General features: G+C 43.8%; 1 protein-coding gene across 1 annotated transcript in view; it reads right to left on the bottom strand.

The window, feature by feature from the left end:
• LOC311227707 (uncharacterized protein) overlaps positions 1-22529 on the bottom strand; it is a 31283-nt gene extending 8754 nt beyond the window's left edge. Inside the window, exon 1 of the mRNA XM_084313467.1 lies at positions 22298-22529. Within this exon, the coding sequence (XP_084169593.1) occupies positions 22298-22457 (160 nt within the window). The 5' untranslated portion in view covers positions 22458-22529. The remainder of the gene's footprint in view (positions 1-22297) is intronic.
• Positions 22530-23552: the final 1023 nt, after the last annotated feature.

Genomic DNA, 23552 nt, shown 5'->3' on the forward strand with positions numbered 1-23552 from the left:
CTGGTGCTAACTAACTGGCCATCGCTCCGGGAGCTAACACTGGTACCTGGCTAGTGCTAACTAACTGGCCATCGCTCCGGGAGCTAACGCTGGTACCTGGCTGGTGCTAACTAGCTAGCCATCACTCCGGGAGCTAACGCTGGTACCTGGCTGAGGCTACCAGCACATCGACAAGCTGCTGGAGCCAGCTAACGTTAGCTTGCTGAGGCTATTAGCACATCGACAAGCTGCTGGAGCCAGCTAACGTTAGCTTGCTGAGGCTACCAGCACATCGACAAGCTGCTGGAGCTCCCGACGCTGGTTGAAGTGGAGCTAGGTAGCCAGGTAGCTAAATGCTCCGCGACGCTGAACTGCCTGCGCCGGTCTGTCTGTCGAAGACCGAGGGAACCGCATCGGGCTTCAGCTGATTAGTGGTCTTCTGAACAAACCTCCCACCCCCAACAACATAATCCGAGACAATGAAGTGTTCGCTGCAGATCTTCATTCCCTGTCCAACAGGCTGATCGCGCCGCCTGAGTGCAGTCAGCCAGCCAACGTGCCAACAACACTGTTTTTTTCACTGGTAGTTTGTGGAAATGAACCAACTTTCCTCTCTCTTTCACACGGTAAAATTAATTTGAACAGCCAGGAGCAATACAAAAAGAACCACCGCGGTCCCGTTGTTTGGTAGGCAACATTTTATTTACTGACTGACCCTACAATCCATGTTAGCTAACCAGCAGTGTATACACCAAACCAACACCATGACGTCACCATCTAAAATGGCGCCGCCCATGGCGAAAACAGGGAAATTATATTTGATTTTTCAGACAAATAAGCAGGATTTCACATTTTATTATAGGACCCTGTCTTACACAAGGTACACAACAAACAAACTAGGATCACATTGTTCAATGCTTCATCTCCCCTTTAATGTAAAGTGTGACATACAACCAAAAAAACAGCAATTTTTTTATGAAATTCCATAAAATATTTCAGATCCAAATGAGTTATTACCATTTTTGTATTACGTATTTAGATATGGTGTATTGATTTGATCACAATATGATCCCATGGGAAAGCTGATCAATTAGCAAATGAACATATTGCTCATATAAGCGGTTCAGGCTTCAGGCATGTTCCAGTTCATTCTAATGTGAAGCAGTTCAGGCTGCAGATGTGTTCCAGTTAAATCTATTTCAAAGGGGAAGCTACCTACAAAGCACACAAGTCTTCTTTTCGTGATTTTTTTTATATTGGTAAAGGTAGAAACTAGGCTTGGGTGGTATGACGGTATACCAGGGTATTTCGAGATCCCGCCGGTATGATTCTCAATACCGTGACGTCACAGACTGCTATTACACTGACACTGAGTTGATTGTAGTGCACAGCACACGCCAGCAGAGGGTTACGTGGCTATCGTTCTGGGACTGGGAGCTAACGTTATAGTAGTACCTGGATGGTGCGGGGTAACTGGCTACCGTCCCGGGAGCTCACGTTGATACCTGGATGGTGCTAACTAACTAGCTACCGTCCCTGGAGCTCACGTTGATACCTGGATGATGCGGGGTAACTGGCTACCGTCCCGGGAGCTCACGTTGATACCTGGATGGTGCTAACTAACTAGCTACCGTCCCGGGAGCTCACGTTGATACCTGGATGGTGCGGGGTAACTGGCTACCGTCCCAGGAGCTCACGTTGATACCTGGATGGTGCTAACTAACTAGCTACCGTCCCGGGAGCTCACGTTGATACCTGGATGGTGCTAACTAACTGGCTACCGTCCCGGGAGCTCACGTTGATACCTGGATGGTGCTAACTAACTAGCTACCGTCCCGGGAGCTCACGTTGATACCTGGATGGTGCTAACTAACTAGCTACCATCCCGGGAGCTCACGTTGATACCTGGATGGTGCTAACTAACTAGCTACCGTCCCGGGAGCTCACGTTGATACCTGGATGGTGCTAACTAACTAGCTACCGTCCCGGGAGCTCACGTTGATACCTGGATGGTGCTAACTAACTAGCTACCATCCCGGGAGCTCACGTTGATACCTGGATGGTGCGGGGTAACTGGCTACCGTCCCAGGAGCTCACGTTGATACCTGGATGGTGCTAACTAACTAGCTACCGTCCCGGGAGCTCACGTTGATACCTGGATGGTGCTAACTAACTGGCTACCGTCCCGGGAGCTCACGTTGATACCTGGATGGTGCTAACTAACTAGCTACCGTCCCGGGAGCTCACGTTGATACCTGGATGGTGCTAACTAACTAGCTACCATCCCGGGAGCTCACGTTGATACCTGGATGGTGCTAACTAACTAGCTACCGTCCCGGGAGCTCACGTTGATACCTGGATGGTGCTAACTAACTAGCTACCGTCCCGGGAGCTCACGTTGATACCTGGATGGTGCTAACTAACTAGCTACCGTCCCGGGAGCTCACGTTGATACCTGGATGGTGCTAACTAACTAGTTACCGTCCCGGGAGCTCACGTTGATACCTACTAACTGGCTACCGTTCTGTGATTTGTTTACTTCAAGGTTGAAGAAAGTGCACTTTCAGGTTGAAAGAACGGCCCTAATCTCAACGTGTTTCAATATAAGCGTTATGTATGGTGATAACGAGTATATTGTTAGCTCCGCCCCCCCCCCATAAATGTCCTCTCCAGGACATTTATAACAACAAGCTTTGCAGGGCCAAGGCTAAGAGTTTACTTGTGCTGTATGACAATACATTTTAATCGAATCTCATTTTGAAATCGCTACCTGTTGAGTGGATCAGCATGGTGCAATGCCAAACCGCCGAAGTGGTTTTATATAGGGCACATTTTGCCAAGTCTTGTCCATATGGTTGTGTTTACCTCTGCCTGAGTAACGGCCTCCTGTTGATTACGGAGACGGTGGAACATTGGTTCTGCTTAAATAGGTGTAAACGCGGGCTGGTTCGCCAGAGAGCACCAAGATTCAGAGGCTCCAGAACGGAGCTGGAGCTTGAACCGGAGCCCTGCCGGTGTGAAAGGGGTCAGAGACTCAGAAGGAGCTTCTATCCCCAGGGCCCAGTCTTCTTCTTCTTTCGTGTAACGTCAGAGGTCCAACTCCGTATCTTGTAGCCATGCCCTTAACTCTGGTCCCACATCAAAGAGGCTGGCTTCCGAGGGTGGTTTGTATAGGGGGCAGATGGTCAGGATGTGGTCAACAGTCTGCTCAGGGTCTCCACACTCACATGCAGCGCTGTCTGCCAGGCCCCACTTCTTTAATGATGCTTTAAAGCGACCAACCCCAGATCTTAAACGGTTCAGCAGAACCCATTGCCGGCGTGGAAGATCGTCTCCTGTGGCGCCATCTCCTGGATCCCAGATGTGGTGGTGGATACGGGTTGGCCCAGCACTCTCCCACTCTCTCTTCCAGGTTTTGGGTAGTTCAAAACCAAAAAACAGGATTAGGATCATTTTGATATACGATCAGATCAGAAAATCCAAGCTTTAATCTGGATAAAATCTTCAAAACGGGTAGTTCAAACTGACAACACAGGATTTGATCAGTTTGATCCCAAAAAACTGGATTATCTTGATCCCACCAGAGGGGTGGATTTCCAATGGATTACTAGAGCAAAATGTACTATACAATTTATTTAAAAACTGTGTTTCAATTTAAATAAGATTTAAAAAGTTTATTAACTGAAATAATTTTTAAAAAGTGTCATGGCAAATCAATTTCATTAAAAAGTCACGTTTGTTGTGGTGGCCTATTTTGTTTTCAACCAAATGTTGATGACATAAATGTTTATGCTCATAAAAGTATCACAACAAAGATTGTCAATCACAAATGTAATTTAGATTACAGAAAAAATATCTTCAACAAAAAAAAAGTCCATCATCTGTCATCACCTTCAGCAAACTGAAACCTCACTTAGAATTCAGCTCCTCAAAGCACACCTGGATGATCCAGCTGTCTTTGAATTCATGTTTTTATTTTTTTACCCTAGTGGGAGTATATTTTTTTATACAAATTCCATTATGATTTTATGTTCTTTTATGTATTTAAAAATATAATTAGACATTATAGATGTCTCTGCAATGTGATCTCTTGTCTTCCTTGTATTCGTTTTCATATCCACTAGATCAGGGGTTCCCAAACTTTTCAGGCCGGGGCCCAGAAAATAAGGTGTCAGAGAGCCGCGGCCCAATGCACATCGTCAGGCTTTTTTTTTTTTTTTTTTGTCAGGCGACCGATTTTTTAAGCCAAATATCACTTCAATCCTATTAAGTTAGTTCAAGTTAGTTATTCATTTATATGTGCTATTTATGAGAGGGCTAACTTGTTGCAAAATAATAATGATAATAATAATAGCCTCATTAAAATACTATTGTTGCTTCGGTTGTTTTCAACGTTTTATGTGCATAATCTGTTATTTAGTTTGAAATGTTCGTTGAAATAAGTAGATTTTTCGTTTTTGTTTATTTATTAAGTTAATATAAAACCATATAGTCACATTTTAGAATACAATAGAATAGAATTTTAGAATACAACTAGAAACACTGTCCTGGCCTGCTTCTAAGTTCAGTGGCCTGACAAAAAAATAAAAAAATTAAAAAATTAAAAAATTAAAAATATATATATATTTTTTTTTTTTTTTTTTTTTTAATCATCTCGCGGCCCATCCGTGGCTGCTCGCGGCCCACCTTTGGGTCGCGACCCCGACTTTGGGAACCACTGCACTAGATCAGTGGTGCCCAACCAGTCGATCGCGATCGACAGGTAGATCGTGGGCCGATTTCAACTAGATCTTGATTAATAAAATTTGATTATAAAAAAAAAAAAAAAACGTTTTATTTTTTTTTGCTAAATCAACTCTGCCTCTCCTTGTTAACTAAATCAAAATCAAATCAAATTTATTTATAGGGCCCGACAACACACGTTAATGTCCCCATGGGCCGTACAGGTCTTCTTTAAACAAGTCAAGAAGACAACATAACAATAAGTCAAGAACAGAACAAGAACACCATAGGGTCCAAACATTTTTTAGATGAATGCAAATAAATGAAAGAATGCAAGCACTCCCAGACATACCCCACGCGAAGGTAAGGAAAAACTCACTAAAACCTAACAATAGGGAAAAAAAGCTCCACAGGCAATGTGGAGGAGAGAAACCTTAGAAGGGCCGTTCAAGGGGGGATCTCCCTTCTTAGATGTCGGTGATAGTAGTGTTGCAGACGGACAGTTGGTAAGCATGCACTCATGTGTGTGGTGGTATGACGGTATACCAGGGTATTTCGAGATCCCGCCGGTATGATTCTCAATACCGTGACGTCACAGACTGCTATTACACTGACACTGAGTTGATTGTAGTGCACAGCACACGCCAGCAGAGGGTTACGTGGCTATCGTTCTGGGACTACAACAAGCAATGCTGTTTGTTATTTAAGATGAGGTCGGACTCGGCACTGACAGATTTGTGTTCATTATGCTGCTTTTATAAAGCCTCAAATGACGGCTTACAATTGTACAATTTTGGCTGGTAGCTCTCGGCTAGGTGGTAAATTAAAAAGTAGATCTTGGTTCAAAAAAGGTTAGGCACCCCTGCACTAGATCATAGGTGTCAAACTCATGGCCCGCGGGCCAAATGTGGCCCGCCACGTCATTTGATGTGCCCCCCCAAGAGCTCTGGTATAACATTTTTATTTTTATTTTTTTAAACATTAATCTTGGGTAAAGAAATAGCGGCGTTAAAATAATTGTGGGTTAATGCGTTAATAAAGCTTTAACTTTGACAGCCTTAGTTATTACACATTCTTACACATACATGTATGTTGAACATCTGAGGTATTGATGAAGTAACAAAGGAAAAAAGCCAAAAGCACTTATTACTCCTCAGACATTCTTTGACAATTTTACAGCCCAAAATACAAAAAAGATCCAGGCGGAATAGTTAACAAAGGGTTGAAGAAATATTGTCTGAACTGTCAGATGCAAACTGGCTGTGTGACATAACCGAGCATCTCGCTCAATTGAATAAGAAGCTGTAGGGACTAGGCTTGGACGGTATGACGGTATATCAGGGTATTTAGAAATCCCGACGGTATTGAAAATCAATACCGTCCGTCACCGTCAAAATCACAGATGCGCTTCAGTTTCTATAACAGTGAAACGGAGTTTTGAGTGTAGTGCACACATGGAGTGTAGTGTACACACGCGCCAGCAGAGGGCGAGGCCGCTCTAGTGGAGCGAGTGGGTCACAACAGTGTTCACGTTTTACGGTAATGTTGCGACAGTGCTGTGAAAATACCGTAAAGCGTTGTGATGAGAGTTTGTGTGTGTTGTTGTGGAGCAACTGGTGGAGCAAGCAAATAATCCGTCTCTTATTATATGTATATATAATAATATATAAAAAATATTTTTTAGGGGCACATTTTTTTATAACAATTTTACCATTATTAAAAAAATATGTTCCTCCTGCCTCATTACTGTGGTCCTTTTATTTAACATTTAAGTGCGTTTGTTTTCAGGTTTGTATCTTTTATAATGAACCAACTGAGAAAGTGTGTAAATCACTAATAGAACAAAAACAACAAACTGTGTGTGTGTGTGCGCGCGCGCTTGTGTAGTGCTCCTTGAATGAGATCATCACAACACACACACCATTAATCAGGAGGACAAGAAACTCTGCATACATTTGTTTCACAATGAAAAGTGCTTTAGAAATCAAATGAATTATTATTATTGTAAATAACCCCATGAAAGGTTTATTATTTGTATGGGTAATTACCTGCTTCATATTTGAGATGTTACTGGTTTCAGTGTGTGCCTAAAGTGATCAATGTGTTGGGCCGTTTATAGAGATCTATGCCAATTAATGTTTATGTATATCCGGGACTTTTTTTTATAAGAATTGAGAGGTATTTGTATATATGACCTTTATTTTGAAAACTGTTGCAACGCAACCTTATTTACATTTGCGCTTTTGACAGTGAAATGTTCAGTCCAACTTAGCTCGAAGGAAAGACTAATAAAAAAGGTTTAATTGACCCGTATGAGGCTCTTACGGTAGGACTTTGATTGTTTATAGAAGTGGAATGTAATACTATGCAAAACGAGAAATAAACAGTGATTTTACGAGCAGTAAAGTTGCAAGCCACTTTCATTTCATATACGGGGAAACGACAATTATTAGTATTATCTTATTTGCATATTGTCTCATTATTAGATAGATAGATAGATAGGTTGATACTTTATTGATCCGCGGTGTCAATTTAAGTAGACAGTATTTCACGTCCTAATAGTGGGGTACTCACGTAATGCATGGCTGATCCTGAACGTTAGAAGTTTCCGTGTCCCCGTCAATCAATCATCACATCATCACGTCAATCATCATCATCTTATCCTCTCTCCACATCGGACGTGGTTGTCATAAAATGGACTGATATGATATCCATTATCCACTCCGTTGTTCTTGCGGAGCAAGAGCCATATTATTATTTAAAGGAAGCGGCCACATTCAGTTTCGTTTCGCTAGGAATTATGGGATTTGGTGTTGGATGTATAGACTACGCAGACAGGGACATGGTCTTTAATCGCACGATAGACTACAAGTACCAAGTATATAGCGTGACCAATGTTCCCTCTAATTATTTTTTGGTCTGAGCAAACACTCAAACCTCCTGAGCAGACATCAGCAACTACTGAGCAACATACATCACCTGCCGATTAACCGGTTAGTTGATAAGCGGCGGTTTGTAAAAAATCTGAGAATCTTAATTTCCCTTAATGTCTAACATAAAAATATATACATTTTGCTGATACACAGAGAAATAATACAAAAAGGCATATATATTCCTTAAGCTAATATTTATTTGACCATTGATTGACGATACAGAGCATAGTCCTTACTTTGGCAGCGGCGGTGTGAGTCGTGTCACTAACTTTTGTCTTTTTAGGAGGCTGACTAGTCATTATTTTATTAAGTGAATTATAATGCGACTTCAAGGGTGACCATATTGTGATTTTTTTTAAAGAGGACACTCTGCCTTCAGCCTCAAGATACTTAATCAAAGTTTACTCAAAGATGCCTTATCATTATAATATATTTAAAGTATACCTCCTCTGTATGGATATAAAATTATTGTTTAAATTATTTTATATAACAAAATAATATCTCTCTATAACCAAAGTTACTCAACATGCTGTATTATGCCTAAAGTAATCTGACAAATCTCAAGAAAATAACTAAATCAACCTATGACAAAATAATATATATTTTCAAGTCTTACTGGACAAAATAAATAACAAGAAAAATATGATGTAATGTTCTAAATAATACCTCCTGTATTAGAAAATCCAGCTTTAAAAAATATATCTTTATCTTTTCAATGTAATGTAAATTATAAAACAGTAACCTCACAAAGATACTAATTTAAAAGTGCACTATGCAGTTTCAGATTTGTTGCAATTAGTGTACTAAACTAATTTATTACACACATAATCCTTATGATTGTATCATAAGCATCTTATCAAACCAAAACATCATTTTGAGGCATCAAAATAGTTTTCAATTATTTTCTTTCTCTCTCTGTATAGCTGCATTCTTCAATCAATTTGGTCAACTTTGCCATCAAACTCTCACCTTGCACTGCTTTGTTTGTAATGTTTTGCTGTGTCCATGTGAGCTTTGAGATCGCCAGCACCTTTATTAGACACATAAACATTAGGGGTGGGACGATACATCGATCCAGATCGATACATCGATGTAATTATCAACAATCGAATCGGATCGATGCGATGTAATAAGATCGATTCATATCGATACTCTTATTTTGAAAATCCTGTGGCGAGTCTCATATCCGCCCAAGAACAACAGCAGTAGCTCCGTGTGTGTAGACGTTACAGCATAGCATTCTCCCTTTCTGTGTGTGTGTGTGCGCGCGTCTTTGGAAAGACCAGATGAGGTCAGAGGAGTTTGATGTTTAAATGTTATTTAAACATAAACAATATAATACATAATAAATGTAGGCCTATACATGATCATGCAACATCAACAAATTGTTGTAGGAACGGTTTGGAAGAGGGAGGTTGTGAGTTTTGAGTTCCAAAAAATGTAGCTTAAAGTTTAAAGCTCAATATATAAAAACGTGGCACTTTACAGTGAACAGGAGGTCTATTTGTATTTAAAACAATAGATTGATTTTCCTTTAAATGTCTGGAAGAGCTCAAAAATACAAATGTCAAATGATATTTTCATTACCTTTTTTTTGTTGATCTAAATGTTACTGATTGTGTTAAATGGGCATATGATATCATCTCATATCGATCGCAGGCACCTGAATCTAATCGTATCGTATTGTATCGTGAGAGACTTTGTGATATCGGCAAATATCGTATCGTTGTCCAAAGAATCGATATCGTATCGTATCATGATGAAACTGGTGATTCCCACCCCTAATAAACATATGGTCAAGCTTTGCACGCGTTGCACTCCGCTTCCAATTAGTCTCGACCGGGATGATAAATTGGAAATTTTCTCTGCAGTTAATCTGTAATGTACATTTTCGCGTTTGCATTGTGAGGAGCCAGCAATGCTGGTCGGATCTGTCCACTTCCTCATCTGTTGTGTGTGTCTGTGTGAGTGTGCAGTAGCGCTGCCCACAAAGCACTGAAAGCGGGGCTTCTCTTGGTAACGTCACACGCAACAGGTTACCGTTAGGGATGTCCCGATCAAATTTTTTTGCTCCCGATCCGATCCCGATCATGTGATTTTGAGTATCTACCGATACCGATCTTTCCCGATCCGATCAAAAAAATTAAATAAATAAATAAAAATAATAAATATATATTTCTTTTTTATCCCAATTTCTCACATTACATTCACCCTCAATGTTAATGTTATCCGGGTGAAAAGTTAACTTCATTCAAGCGAGGCATTGCAATCCTTGACATAAATCATTTGATGTATAATTAAATCAAAGGAAATGCGTTTGGGTCTGAGAGTGTGGCTGGTCTGCCGTTCTGCAGCTGGATACTTTTGGTTTGTTTTGGCAAAATTCTTCTGCTCTGTGTGACAATAAATAAATGAATGATGATATGCAATTTAAAACCAAAACTAAGGCCTCAGTATGAGTTTAAGACGTGGACATGGTCATGTTTGTTGAATAAAAAAAAAATAGTAGAAAAAAAAAAAATCATTTTTTTTCCCCGACCGATTTCAGATGTGCGCGGGAGCGTTTTGCCATGTGCGCACGCGCGCACGGGCGCACCTTAGGGGGAACATTGAGCGTGACCCAGATTCACTCCACGAAAATCTTTTTTTCACTCAGGCTATCGCAGTAAGTTCATTCATTGCCGACAGATTCTTTCATAGCACCACGACATTGTGTCGCACTGTACAGCCTTGGTTGTAGGCTAATGTTTAAAAAAAAATCCAATTTGTATGGATTAATTTAGGAGTGAAATGCGAATGAAGCGTTGAAATCTCTACTCGCAACGTTGCTACCAGATATAATATTTCAATCGCAACGGCCAAATTAAGGGGCAATTTGCGACGAGATCATCGCAGTGTACAGCCCTGCCCTGAACTAAATCAATGACTAGGTTATAAAGCATTCAAGTAGTTTTCACTGCACATAGAAGTAGCCAAACAACGGGAGCATTTCGGGAGCATATGACCAATACCCAGGCAATTTCTAGCCCTTAAGGAATCAAATAGTCTGCCATGGCTAGATGCTAACGCTAAAACGGTGCAGGCTTCTACCGGTGCGGGACTAAGAGAGCTGACGATGATTTGTTTACTTGGTAACACGGGTTCGGGTTGCCCCCCCCCCCCCCGCTGATGAAAATGAAAGTCATACCGTCAAATACCGTGCACCGCGGTATTATATCATAAAGGTTTGACGGTGTGGAAAAAAGGATACCGCCCAAGCCTAGTAGGGACGCAAACAAGTCCCACCCAAAACTTGACCAATATAGTTGTGAACTGAGACAACCCTTATTTTGTTATTTTTTAGTACAGTTACAGTTGTGTGTTCATGCAGACACATAATAGCAATTTCATTACAAATTGAAAATGGTGGACCCTGATGTAAACAAGTCGAAAGTCTTTCTCTGGTCTGCATCCCCTTAACAATTGTGTATTGAGCTGTACTGTACTGCTGTACCCATTCTGCAATCTGTTAATTAAAGTTAATTAAACTATCTTCCATTAGTTGGATGTATGGCCTCTGCAAGGTTGTGTGCAGCCATTTGTTTTTGTAACATCTGCTACATCTGTCCCACGTGTTCTTTGCAGCTCAGTTGTTAGTTCTGCCCCTCTTGACTGTGACAAAAAGGTTTTGAACAAACTTAATGTCATAGCTTGTATTTGATGATCTTCTTCTTTGTTATTTACTTGAATGGTTTGATCATTGATTAATGGAGTAATATGGGGTTCAGATAAACTAAAATTATTTGTTAAAATAACATAAGCTAACATATATTTTTACATCTATGCAAATGCATATGCAATATGTATAACTTGAATAAGTAATAAATACAGAAACAACATGTTTAACAATATGTAAATGAGTAGCTACATTTATTTTACATTACATTAACATTTATACGGTCTTTGGCCCTTTGAGGGCAACCATAATGCTGGTGTGGCCCTCTGTGAAAATGAGTTTGACACCCCTGCACTAGATGGAGAGGATCAAAACACTGATATTCAGGATCTAGTCATCTTGAAAAGTCTGAATCTGGACCAGGGTGATCCTATCCTGAATTGCTTTGAAATACCGGGACACAATCTGGCAGAGTTGTCTGATCCTGGATCATAAAAAATTGGATTTCAAAAACTGATTGAGATTAAAAGTTTTTTTTTAACTTACTTACTTTCTTTTATATGTAGCACAATCTCAGGGGCTCATACAGAAACAAGCATTTCATCATAAAGTATTCTGTATTTTGACAAATAATAAACAAACTTGAAACGTGAAACCGAGGCTCTGTCTGGAGCACGGAAAGACCTGGGCTGAGATTCTGTTAGTAATTCCCTCCACGCAGAAGACATGGCTGAGTAGAGACAACTATGGCAGTGTCCATCGAAATGAGTCTCTATTATGGGCTACTCTATAACCAGTGATGTCACCATAGACGCCTGCGCAATAGAGCACGCGGAGCGGGTGCTCTACGACTATTGAACATGGGGGGGCAAACGCTGGTTTTGCTCCCCCACTTTTTGATCATATGAAAAATATGATATACCCCCCCCATATATAAATCTAACCATAACTAAGTAATTTCAATCAAATTAATAATACGCAATGACACTTAATAGCAAGTTTTTAAGTTTCCAAAGATTGTGTGACCCCCCACTTTAATGGTTTGATCCAGTGCCCACGGGCCACGGTTCGTCGGCATGGCGTATACGACATGTTGGGGGAGGCGGCTTTTTCGAAAGCCCTTGAAAAATTCAGGCTGGATATTGGATAACATTGTGACTGGATTATTCTTCGGCGTTTACATCAAAATGGAGCAAATCATCATGTAAGTCGAACACTGTGACTGTATACTAAATGCGCAAACAGATTGAAACTGAATATTTCTCGTATGGTGAGCCTCGGCGCTGCTGCGCTGCACCGAGTGAATCCAGAGATACGGGATGGTGCGCAGGTGCTGTGATCACCCAACGGCGGAAATAATGCCGCTTTGAGCAGTTTATAAAAAAATATTAAAAATATTTATTAGCAACGCCGAGCTTTCAAACCATCCCGTATCTCTGTGCGAACCCCTCGTGCAACTGTGAGCACCTTTGTAATGTCTCTGTGATACTTGTATAACGAACGGTTCGGCCAGAACCAGTCCTTCATGGTAAATCTAGGTTGGTTTCCCATTGAGGAGCAAGTGACTGTGGATTCACTCGGTGCAGCACAGTCACGAAAGGGGACCCTGATGTAAACAAGACAAACGTCTTTCTCTGGTCTGCATCGCCTTAACAATTGTGTGTATTGAGCCGTACTGTATTGTACCCATTCTGCAATCTGTTAAATAAAGTTTTCATTCATTCATTCAGCCGCCGCGCTCACTGGGGCTATTAATAGCGTCAATTAGTTGTTGTTGGTACTGCGCTGCGGATGTGAACGGGGCCGGAGGGGCTTTGGGAGGATGGGAAAGTTATTATTATTATTATTATTATAATAGTAATTGGCTATCATACGTGCCTAGCTAGCGTTAGCTAAAAGAGCCCTCGCAGTGAATTTATTATTATTATAGCTATCATACTGCAATATAAACTGAGTTTTATAGTAAAAAGAGCAGCTTTATTTTGGTCAAGATTGAAGGCTCTATATTGCAGGAAATTGCACATACAGGTGTTCATTAAATGTTAAAAAAAGGTAAAAAAAAAATAATACAAAAAAATCTTGCACCCCCTGTTGTGAAGGGCCAGATTAAACCGAATATATATATTTATTTATATATATATATTTAATTGTATTTGTATATTCTCTAATATTCCATGATATCCCTTGTATATTCCTTGTACAATATGCATTGAATATCCATTCTAGCCTACTGAACATCCCATAATAGTCTCCATTCTACTATTGGTCGAGACCTTGGTGCCAGGCTGCCATACCCCTCAGACCCAGTTCAAACGTACCGCTCCACATGTACGAACAAGTCCTAGTTCCGCGTAGGAATCTGACTACCGCACCACTAATGGGACTATTTGTTCATAGTGCGTATATATACTGCGCTACTAAAGTAGGACTTTCTTTTCAGTCCAGTTTCTTACCCTCCAATAGAGTCACAGACGTAAAGCCTCCCCGCGACGCCACGTGTGGGAGTAAGGCCAAGTTCGCCTACCATCGGTATTGAGACATCGTGTATATTAATATTTGAATAGTCATATTTGGCACTATATCGTCGAGTTGGACGTAGTCTATTAAGCTAATAATAGTCTGTTAATATATAGTGCTTCGTGCGGTGAGAATACTACCGTAGTCAGTACCCCATCGTTTCGGGCAGAGAACTGGCTGCTTACCCAGGGTGGTTGACCCCATGTGAAGCTGCACCCGAGGAGCCCCAGAGCCGACGAGCGAGTGGACCTGTATACCGGATTATTCTACCGACGACAGCCCGCCTTCCCAGGCACGGATTATGCTTTGTATACTTTGATTATTCCATGGATAAAGACCCCCGACACTGCCGTGTGTTGGAACCCCCCCCCCTGGAGAGGACGCAAGGTGAGGAGACGCTCTGCAAGACGAGGTCGCTTCACGTCTCTCCCCCGTGGACCGGAGAGAGCCGGCCCACAAAGAGTCCACCTGCTTTCATCTGTGGTCCAAGGATCGCCGGCACATTGAACGGCACTACAGTGGGTTCACCTGGGATACCCTTGGCCGGACGAGGCAGCCGGATTCTACCCCCCCCCCCCTCCTACTCCTGTCGGCTTACAAGCGACCGGATTAACCCCCTCTAGTGTATCTAGTATATAATCATTAAAGTATCATTGCTGTTATTCCTTAACTATTCCAGGTCGTATATTTACCACCTGCGCCTTCAGAGATTGGACATTCTATATTGATATACCGACGAATACTCTTTGCCATAAAAGTGCATACTATTTCAATTCATAAATGTAATTAAGTGATTAAGTGCTTGTTCTACACACCATCGCTGTGTAGAAATAAAGACCTGTTTCGACTTCGTACATTTGTGTTGGATCCGTTTCATCTACGTGAGAGTGTTTATGATAATATATTTATGCCGTGTACTGGGTGGCCGAATATTAAGTACAAAGGTAGTGGTAGTAAGTATCATATCTAGTAATACAGTCAGGGAATTGTACCCCTCAGTTAAAATTGGTCCTTCGAGCCGGAGGGTAATTAGTGTAATATTAATATAGTGTTATTAATATTGAAATGGCCTATGATGAACACTCCACGAAACGATCCTCCTAACCAACGCCCGCAGCGCGAACGACGGCTCCCTCAGTACTTAGAGGCTTACGCTGTCAGTCAACAACCTAGTCTTCTACTAACAGTAAACGCGGTAAAACTAGAAAGTAAAAGTATGTCTAACCCCAACGCCCAGACTACCCCGACCATAGAGGCCCCTACGGGCTCTAATGTAACTGACCAAGTTCACGGTGGGGACCAGTGGGAACCAGACATGACTTCACACCCCGCCAGCACTGAAGAAGTAGTCCCCGATGAGTCCCGGGAGGAATACAACGCTACCGAGAGAGAACTCGGCACGGAAGAAGACGGGGAGAGCACCGTGGAGATAGAGCTCCAAGGCTCCGCAAGGAGTACCCCGAGGGAAGGCTCCCCTATACAACCGCCTTCTCCCAGCGAGGCAGAGAGGACCCTACAGCAGGCCTTCCTCATCAGCCTGAACGCCGCTGCTGAACGCGACCGACTGCAGATCCAGCAGCGAAGCGAACACGAGCAGATACGTCTAGAAATAAGACGCATTCAGATGGAAGAGAATGTGGCCCGAGAACGAGCCGGTGCTCAACGGGACGCAGCGCGCGACAGACAGCAGTCGCAACTAATAGAACAGCTGATCAGACGGACAACACCCTCTCCCTCCGCCAGAGGCTCCAGGAACTCGTCTAGACACACCTCCAGGGCGGCATCCCCTAGCCGAGTAAACAACCCTGAACTTGACCAACAGACGAGGTCTATACCCCCCACAGACCACCTCCCCCCACCGGTCCAAGCGAGACCTAGCAACCGGGAAGGAGCAGCATATCCTGTGGAGAGGCTAAACCAGAGACTACAAGCACTGGATGACCTAACTGAAGACGAAGAGGAAGAGGAGGAGAACCACGCCCGGCTAGATACATTCGGACGGAGCACCCCTGGCTCCAGAGAAGGAACCAGACGACTAAATGATGGAAGAAGATCGGTGACTGTGATGCACCAATCGGAGTCAGTACCGAGCAGCAGGAGCCACAGTACCCCCTCCAGAACGGAGAAGTGGAAGATAGTGTGCCCCTACTGTGAGAAAGAACACTGGCTAGCGCAATGTGACTCCTTCCCCAAGCTGAACGCGGAGGAAGCAGGTCAATGGATAAAGTCCAACAAGCGCTGTTTTCGCTGTGCGCGCTCACACATGGCAGCCGAATGCCGCTTAAAGAAAAGGTGCACCAAGTGCGATGGAGCCCATCTGGACATACTTCACGACAGTAACAGACGGCGCCCTTCACCTGCACCATCCAGCCGCAAAGCGAGCGTCATGTACATCGATCCCGCCAGCAGCAGTGGAGCCCGAGTACTCCTAAAAGTAGTGCGTGTGACACTAAGCTACCAGAATAAAGTCCTGGACACTTACGCCGTCCTCGATGACGGGTCAGAGAAGACCCTGCTGCTCGCCTCCGCTGCGGCCCAGCTAGGGCTGCGGGGAAGCGAAACCCAAATGACAATTCGGACAATAAGACGAGATTTGAAGACGATAAAGGGCGAGAATGTCTCATTCTCTATCGCAGCAAGCGGCCAGCCTGAGCGACGGTACCAGATTACAGACGCTTTCACCAGCCAAGAAATAGGACTGTCGCGGTACACATACCCCGTCGCCAAGCTGATGGAGAAATATGTACATCTGCGCAAGTTACCGATCCCGCTCATAGACAATGCTATGCCGACCCTGTTGATAGGCTCCGACCATGCAGACCTCATTGTCCCGATAGACCGGGTTCATACCGGACCCCGAGGCTGTCCTGCAGCAGTCGAGACCCGTTTGGGATGGACTCTCCAAGGCCCGCTCGCCAAATCTCTCAACCGAAGTACAGCCACTAGATGTCTCCACTCCCGAGTCACAGAGGGAGAAACCGCACTCCTGCAACACGTAGAGCGGCTATGGACCTTGGAACAAATGCCCTTTAAGAACGGAAAGAAAGACATTCGCTCTAAAGATGACATTTACGCAATTCACCTCCTCGAGACAGGGACCAAGAGAGTCCCGGTCAACGGCGTGTTGAGATACGCCACGCCACTCCTGCGGCGAGAAGGAATGCCTACTTTCCACGCCAAGACAGACGCCACAGAACGGTACCTGCTGAACACGGAGCGGCGCTTAGCCAAGAACCCCGCCCAAGAGAGTGTATACCGCGCTGAGATTGAGAAGCTCATCACAGCGGGACACGTCACAAAGATGGACATTAAAGAGGCTGACCAGACCACTGAATCGTGGTACGTGCCCCACCACAAGGTCCATCACAACGGTAAAGACCGCATAGTATTTAACTGCAGTTACCAGATCGGATCCCAAAATCTAAATAAAGAGTTACTGCCCGGTCCCACACTCGGCCCCTCCCTACTCGGCGTTCTACTCCGCTTCCGCCAGGGAAAGGTGGCCATCAGCGGGGACATTAAAGGAATGTTCCTGCAGGTGAGATTAGTAGAGGCGGACAAGCCCCTGTTACGGTTCCTATGGAGAGAGAAGCCAGGAGATGAGCACCCAGCCATCTACCAATGGGAAGTCCTCCCCTTCGGAACGACGTGCAGCCCCTGCTGTGCGACATTTGCACTACAGAAACATGTAGCAGAGGACCCAGCAGCGGACGAAGAGGTCCGACACAGCGTAAAGAACAGCTTCTACGTAGACAACTGTCTACAAAGCCTTTCAACCCAGGAAGAAGCCGAGGCTCTCCTGATTAAACTCCGCGCCTCATTGATCAAAGGCGGCTTTGATCTCAGGCAGTGGGCCAGCAGCGATCCGCAAGTACTGCGCAGCCTCTCCTCCGAGGACAAGGCAGCCAGCAGCGAGACCTGGATGGCTACAATCCCGGGAGAAGCCCAGGAGATGACCCTGGGATTGGTGTGGCGATTCAAAACAGATTCGCTTCACTACAGACACAAGCCCCTGACTACGGAGCAGGGAAGGCCGGCGGCGGCGCCGACCACCAGACGGAGTGTGTACACAACACTCGCCCGACAATATGACCCGCTAGGATGTATTCTACCGTACACCACCAGGGCAAAAATGATTGTACGAGCATTGTGGGACAAGGACCAGGGCTGGGACGACCCCATTCCCGCACACCTTGCATCCACCTGGAGAGAGTGGGAGATGGAGCTCCACTCACTCCCAGGCGTTAATATGCGCCGAAGCTACTTCCCACCCACGGTGAGGCCAGAGACATGTAAAATGGACTTACACGTCTTCAGTGACGCCTCAGAGGTCGCATACGGATCAGTAGCCTACTTGCGGGCCCAAGACCAGGGGGGAGAGATCTACACAGCATTTGTCCTCGCCCGCTCGAGAATAGCCCCACGCAAGCAACAATCTATCCCACGTCTAGAGCTCTGCGCAGCCCTAGCCGGAGCGCACCTAGCCACGCTCATCCAACGTGAGCTCACCATACCGGTGTCTAGAACAATCCTGTGGTCAGATTCCACGACGGTACTCGCCTGGATCAAATCGGACTCATGCAAGTACAAAGTCTTCGTGGGAGTCAGAGTCACCGAGATTCAAGACTTAACCGAAGAGTTAACCGGAGAAACAGAGTGGCGCTACGTTGATACAAAACAGAACCCAGCTGACGTCATCACCCGGGGGATGCCCCTGGATGACCTCACCCGTCGCAATGTCTACAGTGACGGCCCCGCATTCCTAAGACTCCCGGAAGGACAGTGGCCCATGCCTATCCCGAGGGAAGCAAGTCCAGAGGAGGTGGAAAATAAGAAGTCTGTGTTCTGTGGATTGAGCACCGTAGCCTCCACCGACCCTAACATAGACGATTGCACGTCCATAGAGAGTGCACAACAAAGAACATTCCTGCGGTACCACCCGGAGTGCAAGTCCCCCGCTGATATGTCAGCAGCTAACTACGAGGAAGCAGAATTGCTTCTACTGCAGCGAGCCCAGAGAGACTCGTTCCCCGATGAATTGGCCTGTCTACAGGGAGGAAAGCCCGTCCCATCCGACAGCAGATTAATTCACCTGGCCCCCGAGAGCGACGCTCATACCCTCATCAGAGTGGGTGGTCGCCTACGCAGAGACCCCAACACACTCCTGATGGGGCGGCTAGATCCTGCATTACCCCAGACAATGTACCGGCCTGAAGAAGCGAACGGCCGACGAATGTGGAGGTACAGCCAAGTATTAGCCGACAAGTTTTGGAACAGTTTCCTACTGCACTACCTACCGTCTCTACAGACCCGCCAGAAGTGGGTAAAGGAGAGAGACAATTTGACAGAAGGAACAGTCGTCATGATTATTGATCAATCACTGCCCAGAGCTATGTGGCCGGCCGGCCGCGTAAGCAAAGTGATCACCGGTGCCGACGGCAAGGTCCGAGCAGCTGAAGTGCTCGTCCAGGGTCGCACTTACACCCGTCCCGGGGCAAGGCTCATAGAACTGCCTCGACTCCCAGACACAATCGATGATGACCATGACCCTACAACCCTATGACTTTGTGAAGTTGACTGACCCCTACAGCAAACCCTTATGTGTAAATAGACAACGCGATTAATCTGTCTCTGTTTAACTGATTAGGTCTGGGACCTATTCAGGGGGTGGCTGTTGTGAAGGGCCAGATTAAACCGAATATATATATTTATTTATATATATATATTTAATTGTATTTGTATATTCTCTAATATTCCATGATATCCCTTGTATATTCCTTGTACAATATGCATTGAATATCCATTCTAGCCTACTGAACATCCCATAATAGTCTCCATTCTACTATTGGTCGAGACCTTGGTGCCAGGCTGCCATACCCCTCAGACCCAGTTCAAACGTACCGCTCCACATGTACGAACAAGTCCTAGTTCCGCGTAGGAATCTGACTACCGCACCACTAATGGGACTATTTGTTCATAGTGCGTATATATACTGCGCTACTAAAGTAGGACTTTCTTTTCAGTCCAGTTTCTTACCCTCCAATAGAGTCACAGACGTAAAGCCTCCCCGCGACGCCACGTGTGGGAGTAAGGCCAAGTTCGCCTACCATCGGTATTGAGACATCGTGTATATTAATATTTGAATAGTCATATTTGGCACTATATCGTCGAGTTGGACGTAGTCATCTGTGGTCCAAGGATCGCCGGCGCATTGAACGGCACTACAGTGGGTTCACCTGGGATACCCTTGGCCGGACGAGGCAGCCGGATTCTACCCCCCCCCCCCTCCTACTCCTGTCGGCTTACAAGCGACCGGATTAACCCCCTCTAGTGTATCTAGTATATAATCATTAAAGTATCATTGCTGTTATTCCTTAACTATTCCAGGTCGTATATTTACCACCTGCGCCTTCAGAGATTGGACATTCTATATTGATATACCGACGAATACTCTTTGCCATAAAAGTGCATACTATTTCAATTCATAAATGTAATTAAGTGATTAAGTGCTTGTTCTACACACCATCGCTGTGTAGAAATAAAGACCTGTTTCGACTTCGTACATTTGTGTTGGATCCGTTTCATCTACGTGAGAGTGTTTATGATAATATATTTATGCCGTGTACTGGGTGGCCGAATATTAAGTACAAAGGTAGTGGTAGTAAGTATCATATCTAGTAATACAGTCAGGGAATTGTACCCCTCAGTTACACCCCCACTTTCAACTATAACTAGGCGGCCATGTCACTAGTGGTGCTGTTCAACCAATCACATGCACTGCTCATCAGCCGAAATCATCTCCACTGCTCCCACATTGGTTGGGCTTTATGTGTGCGGAGAACCGATTGTGCGCTTGGTCGGTGCTTGTCAACTCATAAAGTTGGAAATGTCCAACTTTACCACCAGTAGGTTGCACTCAAACGGGCGTAAATACCAGTGGTAAACTCTGGGCAGGCTCGCAGACCCTTCACCGCTTGTGGCGCAAATGTATTTCATTATGAACACAGAGTATTATGAGACATCATCAGAAATGTTGACATGTTGGGATTCCTGAAAATCGCTCAAACCACCTGCATCAAGAAAGAAAGGTTCAATCGTCTGAATCTGCTGCCTTGTATCTGATTGGTCCTGACTTTATGATCACATCACACTAGTGCACCCAGAACGCGATCACCTCATATATTACCATATTTGGTCACATAACATTTCCCATTGACGAGGACAGACTGAATGCACCATTAAGTGAGTTCCCCAGCATACGAGGAAACGTGGCCAAAAAACAGTATGACCTGAGGCTACAGTCCCCTTCAAGATGACAGCAGAGTGAACACACTTCTCTAGATGCACTTTGGGAAGAAAACAACAAGAAAGCATGGAACCAGACCCAGATTATAGTTTAGTCAATGAAACGTTTAGAAGTCTTTAGAAGAAGTCTATAATTGTCATGCAGATTAACACACACATGCAAGATAGGCGACCCCAGAGTCGTCCCTGAAATGTCTCTCTGCACTTTTCCCATCCCATCGTCCTCTTTCCCCCCAAGGGCAGCCGGGAGCAGACATGGGCTGCGTTAGTTATCTGTTCTGCATGTTTTTCCATTGGGTTTATCTTATTGAGAGGGGAAACTGTAAGCACGGGGAGAACATGCAAACTCCCCACAGAAAGGCCCGGAAGATACCCCAACTGGGTACCTGGCAACGCGGCAACCTGGTCCCCAAGCGGGAATCAAACCCAGGACCTTCTAGCTGTGCTGCCTGTTTACTTAACGACATGGTTGAAATAATAACGGTCTGTCTCGGCGAAACGATAAACGGTGACATTAGGATGCTGATCCTAGTCTAGAATAAAGAACATCATCTTATATTCAATCTTGATACCAGTCTAGAATAAAGAACATCATCTTATATTCTTGATCCCAGTCTAGAATAAAGAACATCTTATATTCTTGATTCCAGTCTAGAATAAAGAACATCATCTTATATTCTTGATCCCAGTCTAGAATAAAGAACATCATCGTATATTCTTGATCCCAGTCTAGAATAAAGAACATCATCTTATATTCTTGATACCAGTCTAGAATAAAGAACATCATCTTATATTCTTGATCCCAGTCTAGAATAAAGAACATCATCTTATATTCTTGATCCCAGCCTGTTGTTGTTGTTGTTGTTTACATGACATGGTCTGGCGACACAATAAACGGTGATGTTATAACAACAACTTAAAGTTCAAGAACATTAAAGTTGAATAAGGACACATTTAACTTTAATACGGACATATTTAAGTGTAATGATAACATATTTAAGGTTAATAAGAAATGTATTAAGATAATCTTATATTCTTACTCCCAGCAGTATGTTGTTGTTGTTTACGACATGGTTGAAATAATAACGGTCTGTCTCGGCGACACGATACACGGTGACGTTATAAAAACAACGTATTGTCCAAGAACATATTTAACTTTAATGAGAACATATTTAAGTTTACAAACCTGTTCTGATCTCAGGCTTCAGAGCATCCAGCAGTTGACGCTGACGGTCGATCTCTCCTTCATATTCTTCTATGGTTCTATCAAATACTCCAAATATCTCTTCAACAGCTGCAGTCAGTCTCTCGTTGACTAACGATCTCAATATCTGTTTTCTAGACATTTTAAAAGAGGCAACGTAGGATACATATAAGCTACCGAAGCTAAACCGTTAGCAGTAGCTACAGTGGGTCTTTGTTCCTGTGTCGCGAGGCTATAAAAAATATTACAGACTAACGACGGGGCTGTGACGTCAACCATTCTTCTTCTTCGTTGGTTTTTAGGGGCGGTTAGGGTCGAAACTGAAACTATCCACTTGCACAACCTAAAAGTAGGCACTTCCGGCTGACTTCCGGTTGCCAATGGTACTTCCTGTCCCATCCAAATACATTGGTTTTAGCTACTTTTCTCCCCTTATTTAAACAACTTTGTCGTCACAGAGAGGCAATGAAACGTTTGTATTATTATAGTATAGAATGTATTTAATAAGCAAAGTTTGTCAGCAGGGTTTTTGGGCTGTATTTCATGTAAAAACGTTCACTGTTAGTTTACTTGCTCACGCTAATTAAGGCTATTGCTGGCTAACAGAAGCTAGCGCAAGAAACGACGCCGCAAAGTATTGTTTATAGTGCATTTCTTGCCACCTTATAGCATTTGTACATTTGTATGACAGTCTATAATGCTCCCGTGAGGTTTTTCCGGACGTTTTGGTAATGATTTTCACTATAAAATCATATTTCTAAATGACAGGAAGTTGATGAAAACTGGCCGGAATAGCTTTGAGCTAACTATCCTGCAGTCTATGTTGTGCCACTCTGTTCTCCTCTAATGGTCTCCAGGATACCGATGCTTGAGAATCAAACCAGGTGATCAGTGGTCTTATAGAGAACGTTTTTTATCACTTTAGGTTGATGCCCTTTTTAACATCTTGGCCAGGGACTACAGATGAAATCTAGCCTTCTTGTTAATTCTGGCGTATTTACATTTTTAATGTTGATTAATATGCACTGTCCCTTTTGCAAATAAACTTAAACTTAAACCCACCCCAGCAATGTGACTACCTCTGCTTATGTTTATTTTTATGTTTTATTAGGATCCCATTAGCTGTCAAATTAATGACAGCTATCTTCCTGGGTTCCTCACAAGTAAATAATATAACAGAATACAAATACAGAATGTAATTAGTAATATAACAGAATACAAATACAGAATGTAATTA

Source organism: Notolepis coatsorum (genome assembly GCF_963971535.1).
Source record: "Notolepis coatsorum genome assembly, chromosome: 4".
Taxonomy (NCBI): Eukaryota; Metazoa; Chordata; class Actinopteri; order Aulopiformes; family Paralepididae; genus Notolepis; species Notolepis coatsorum.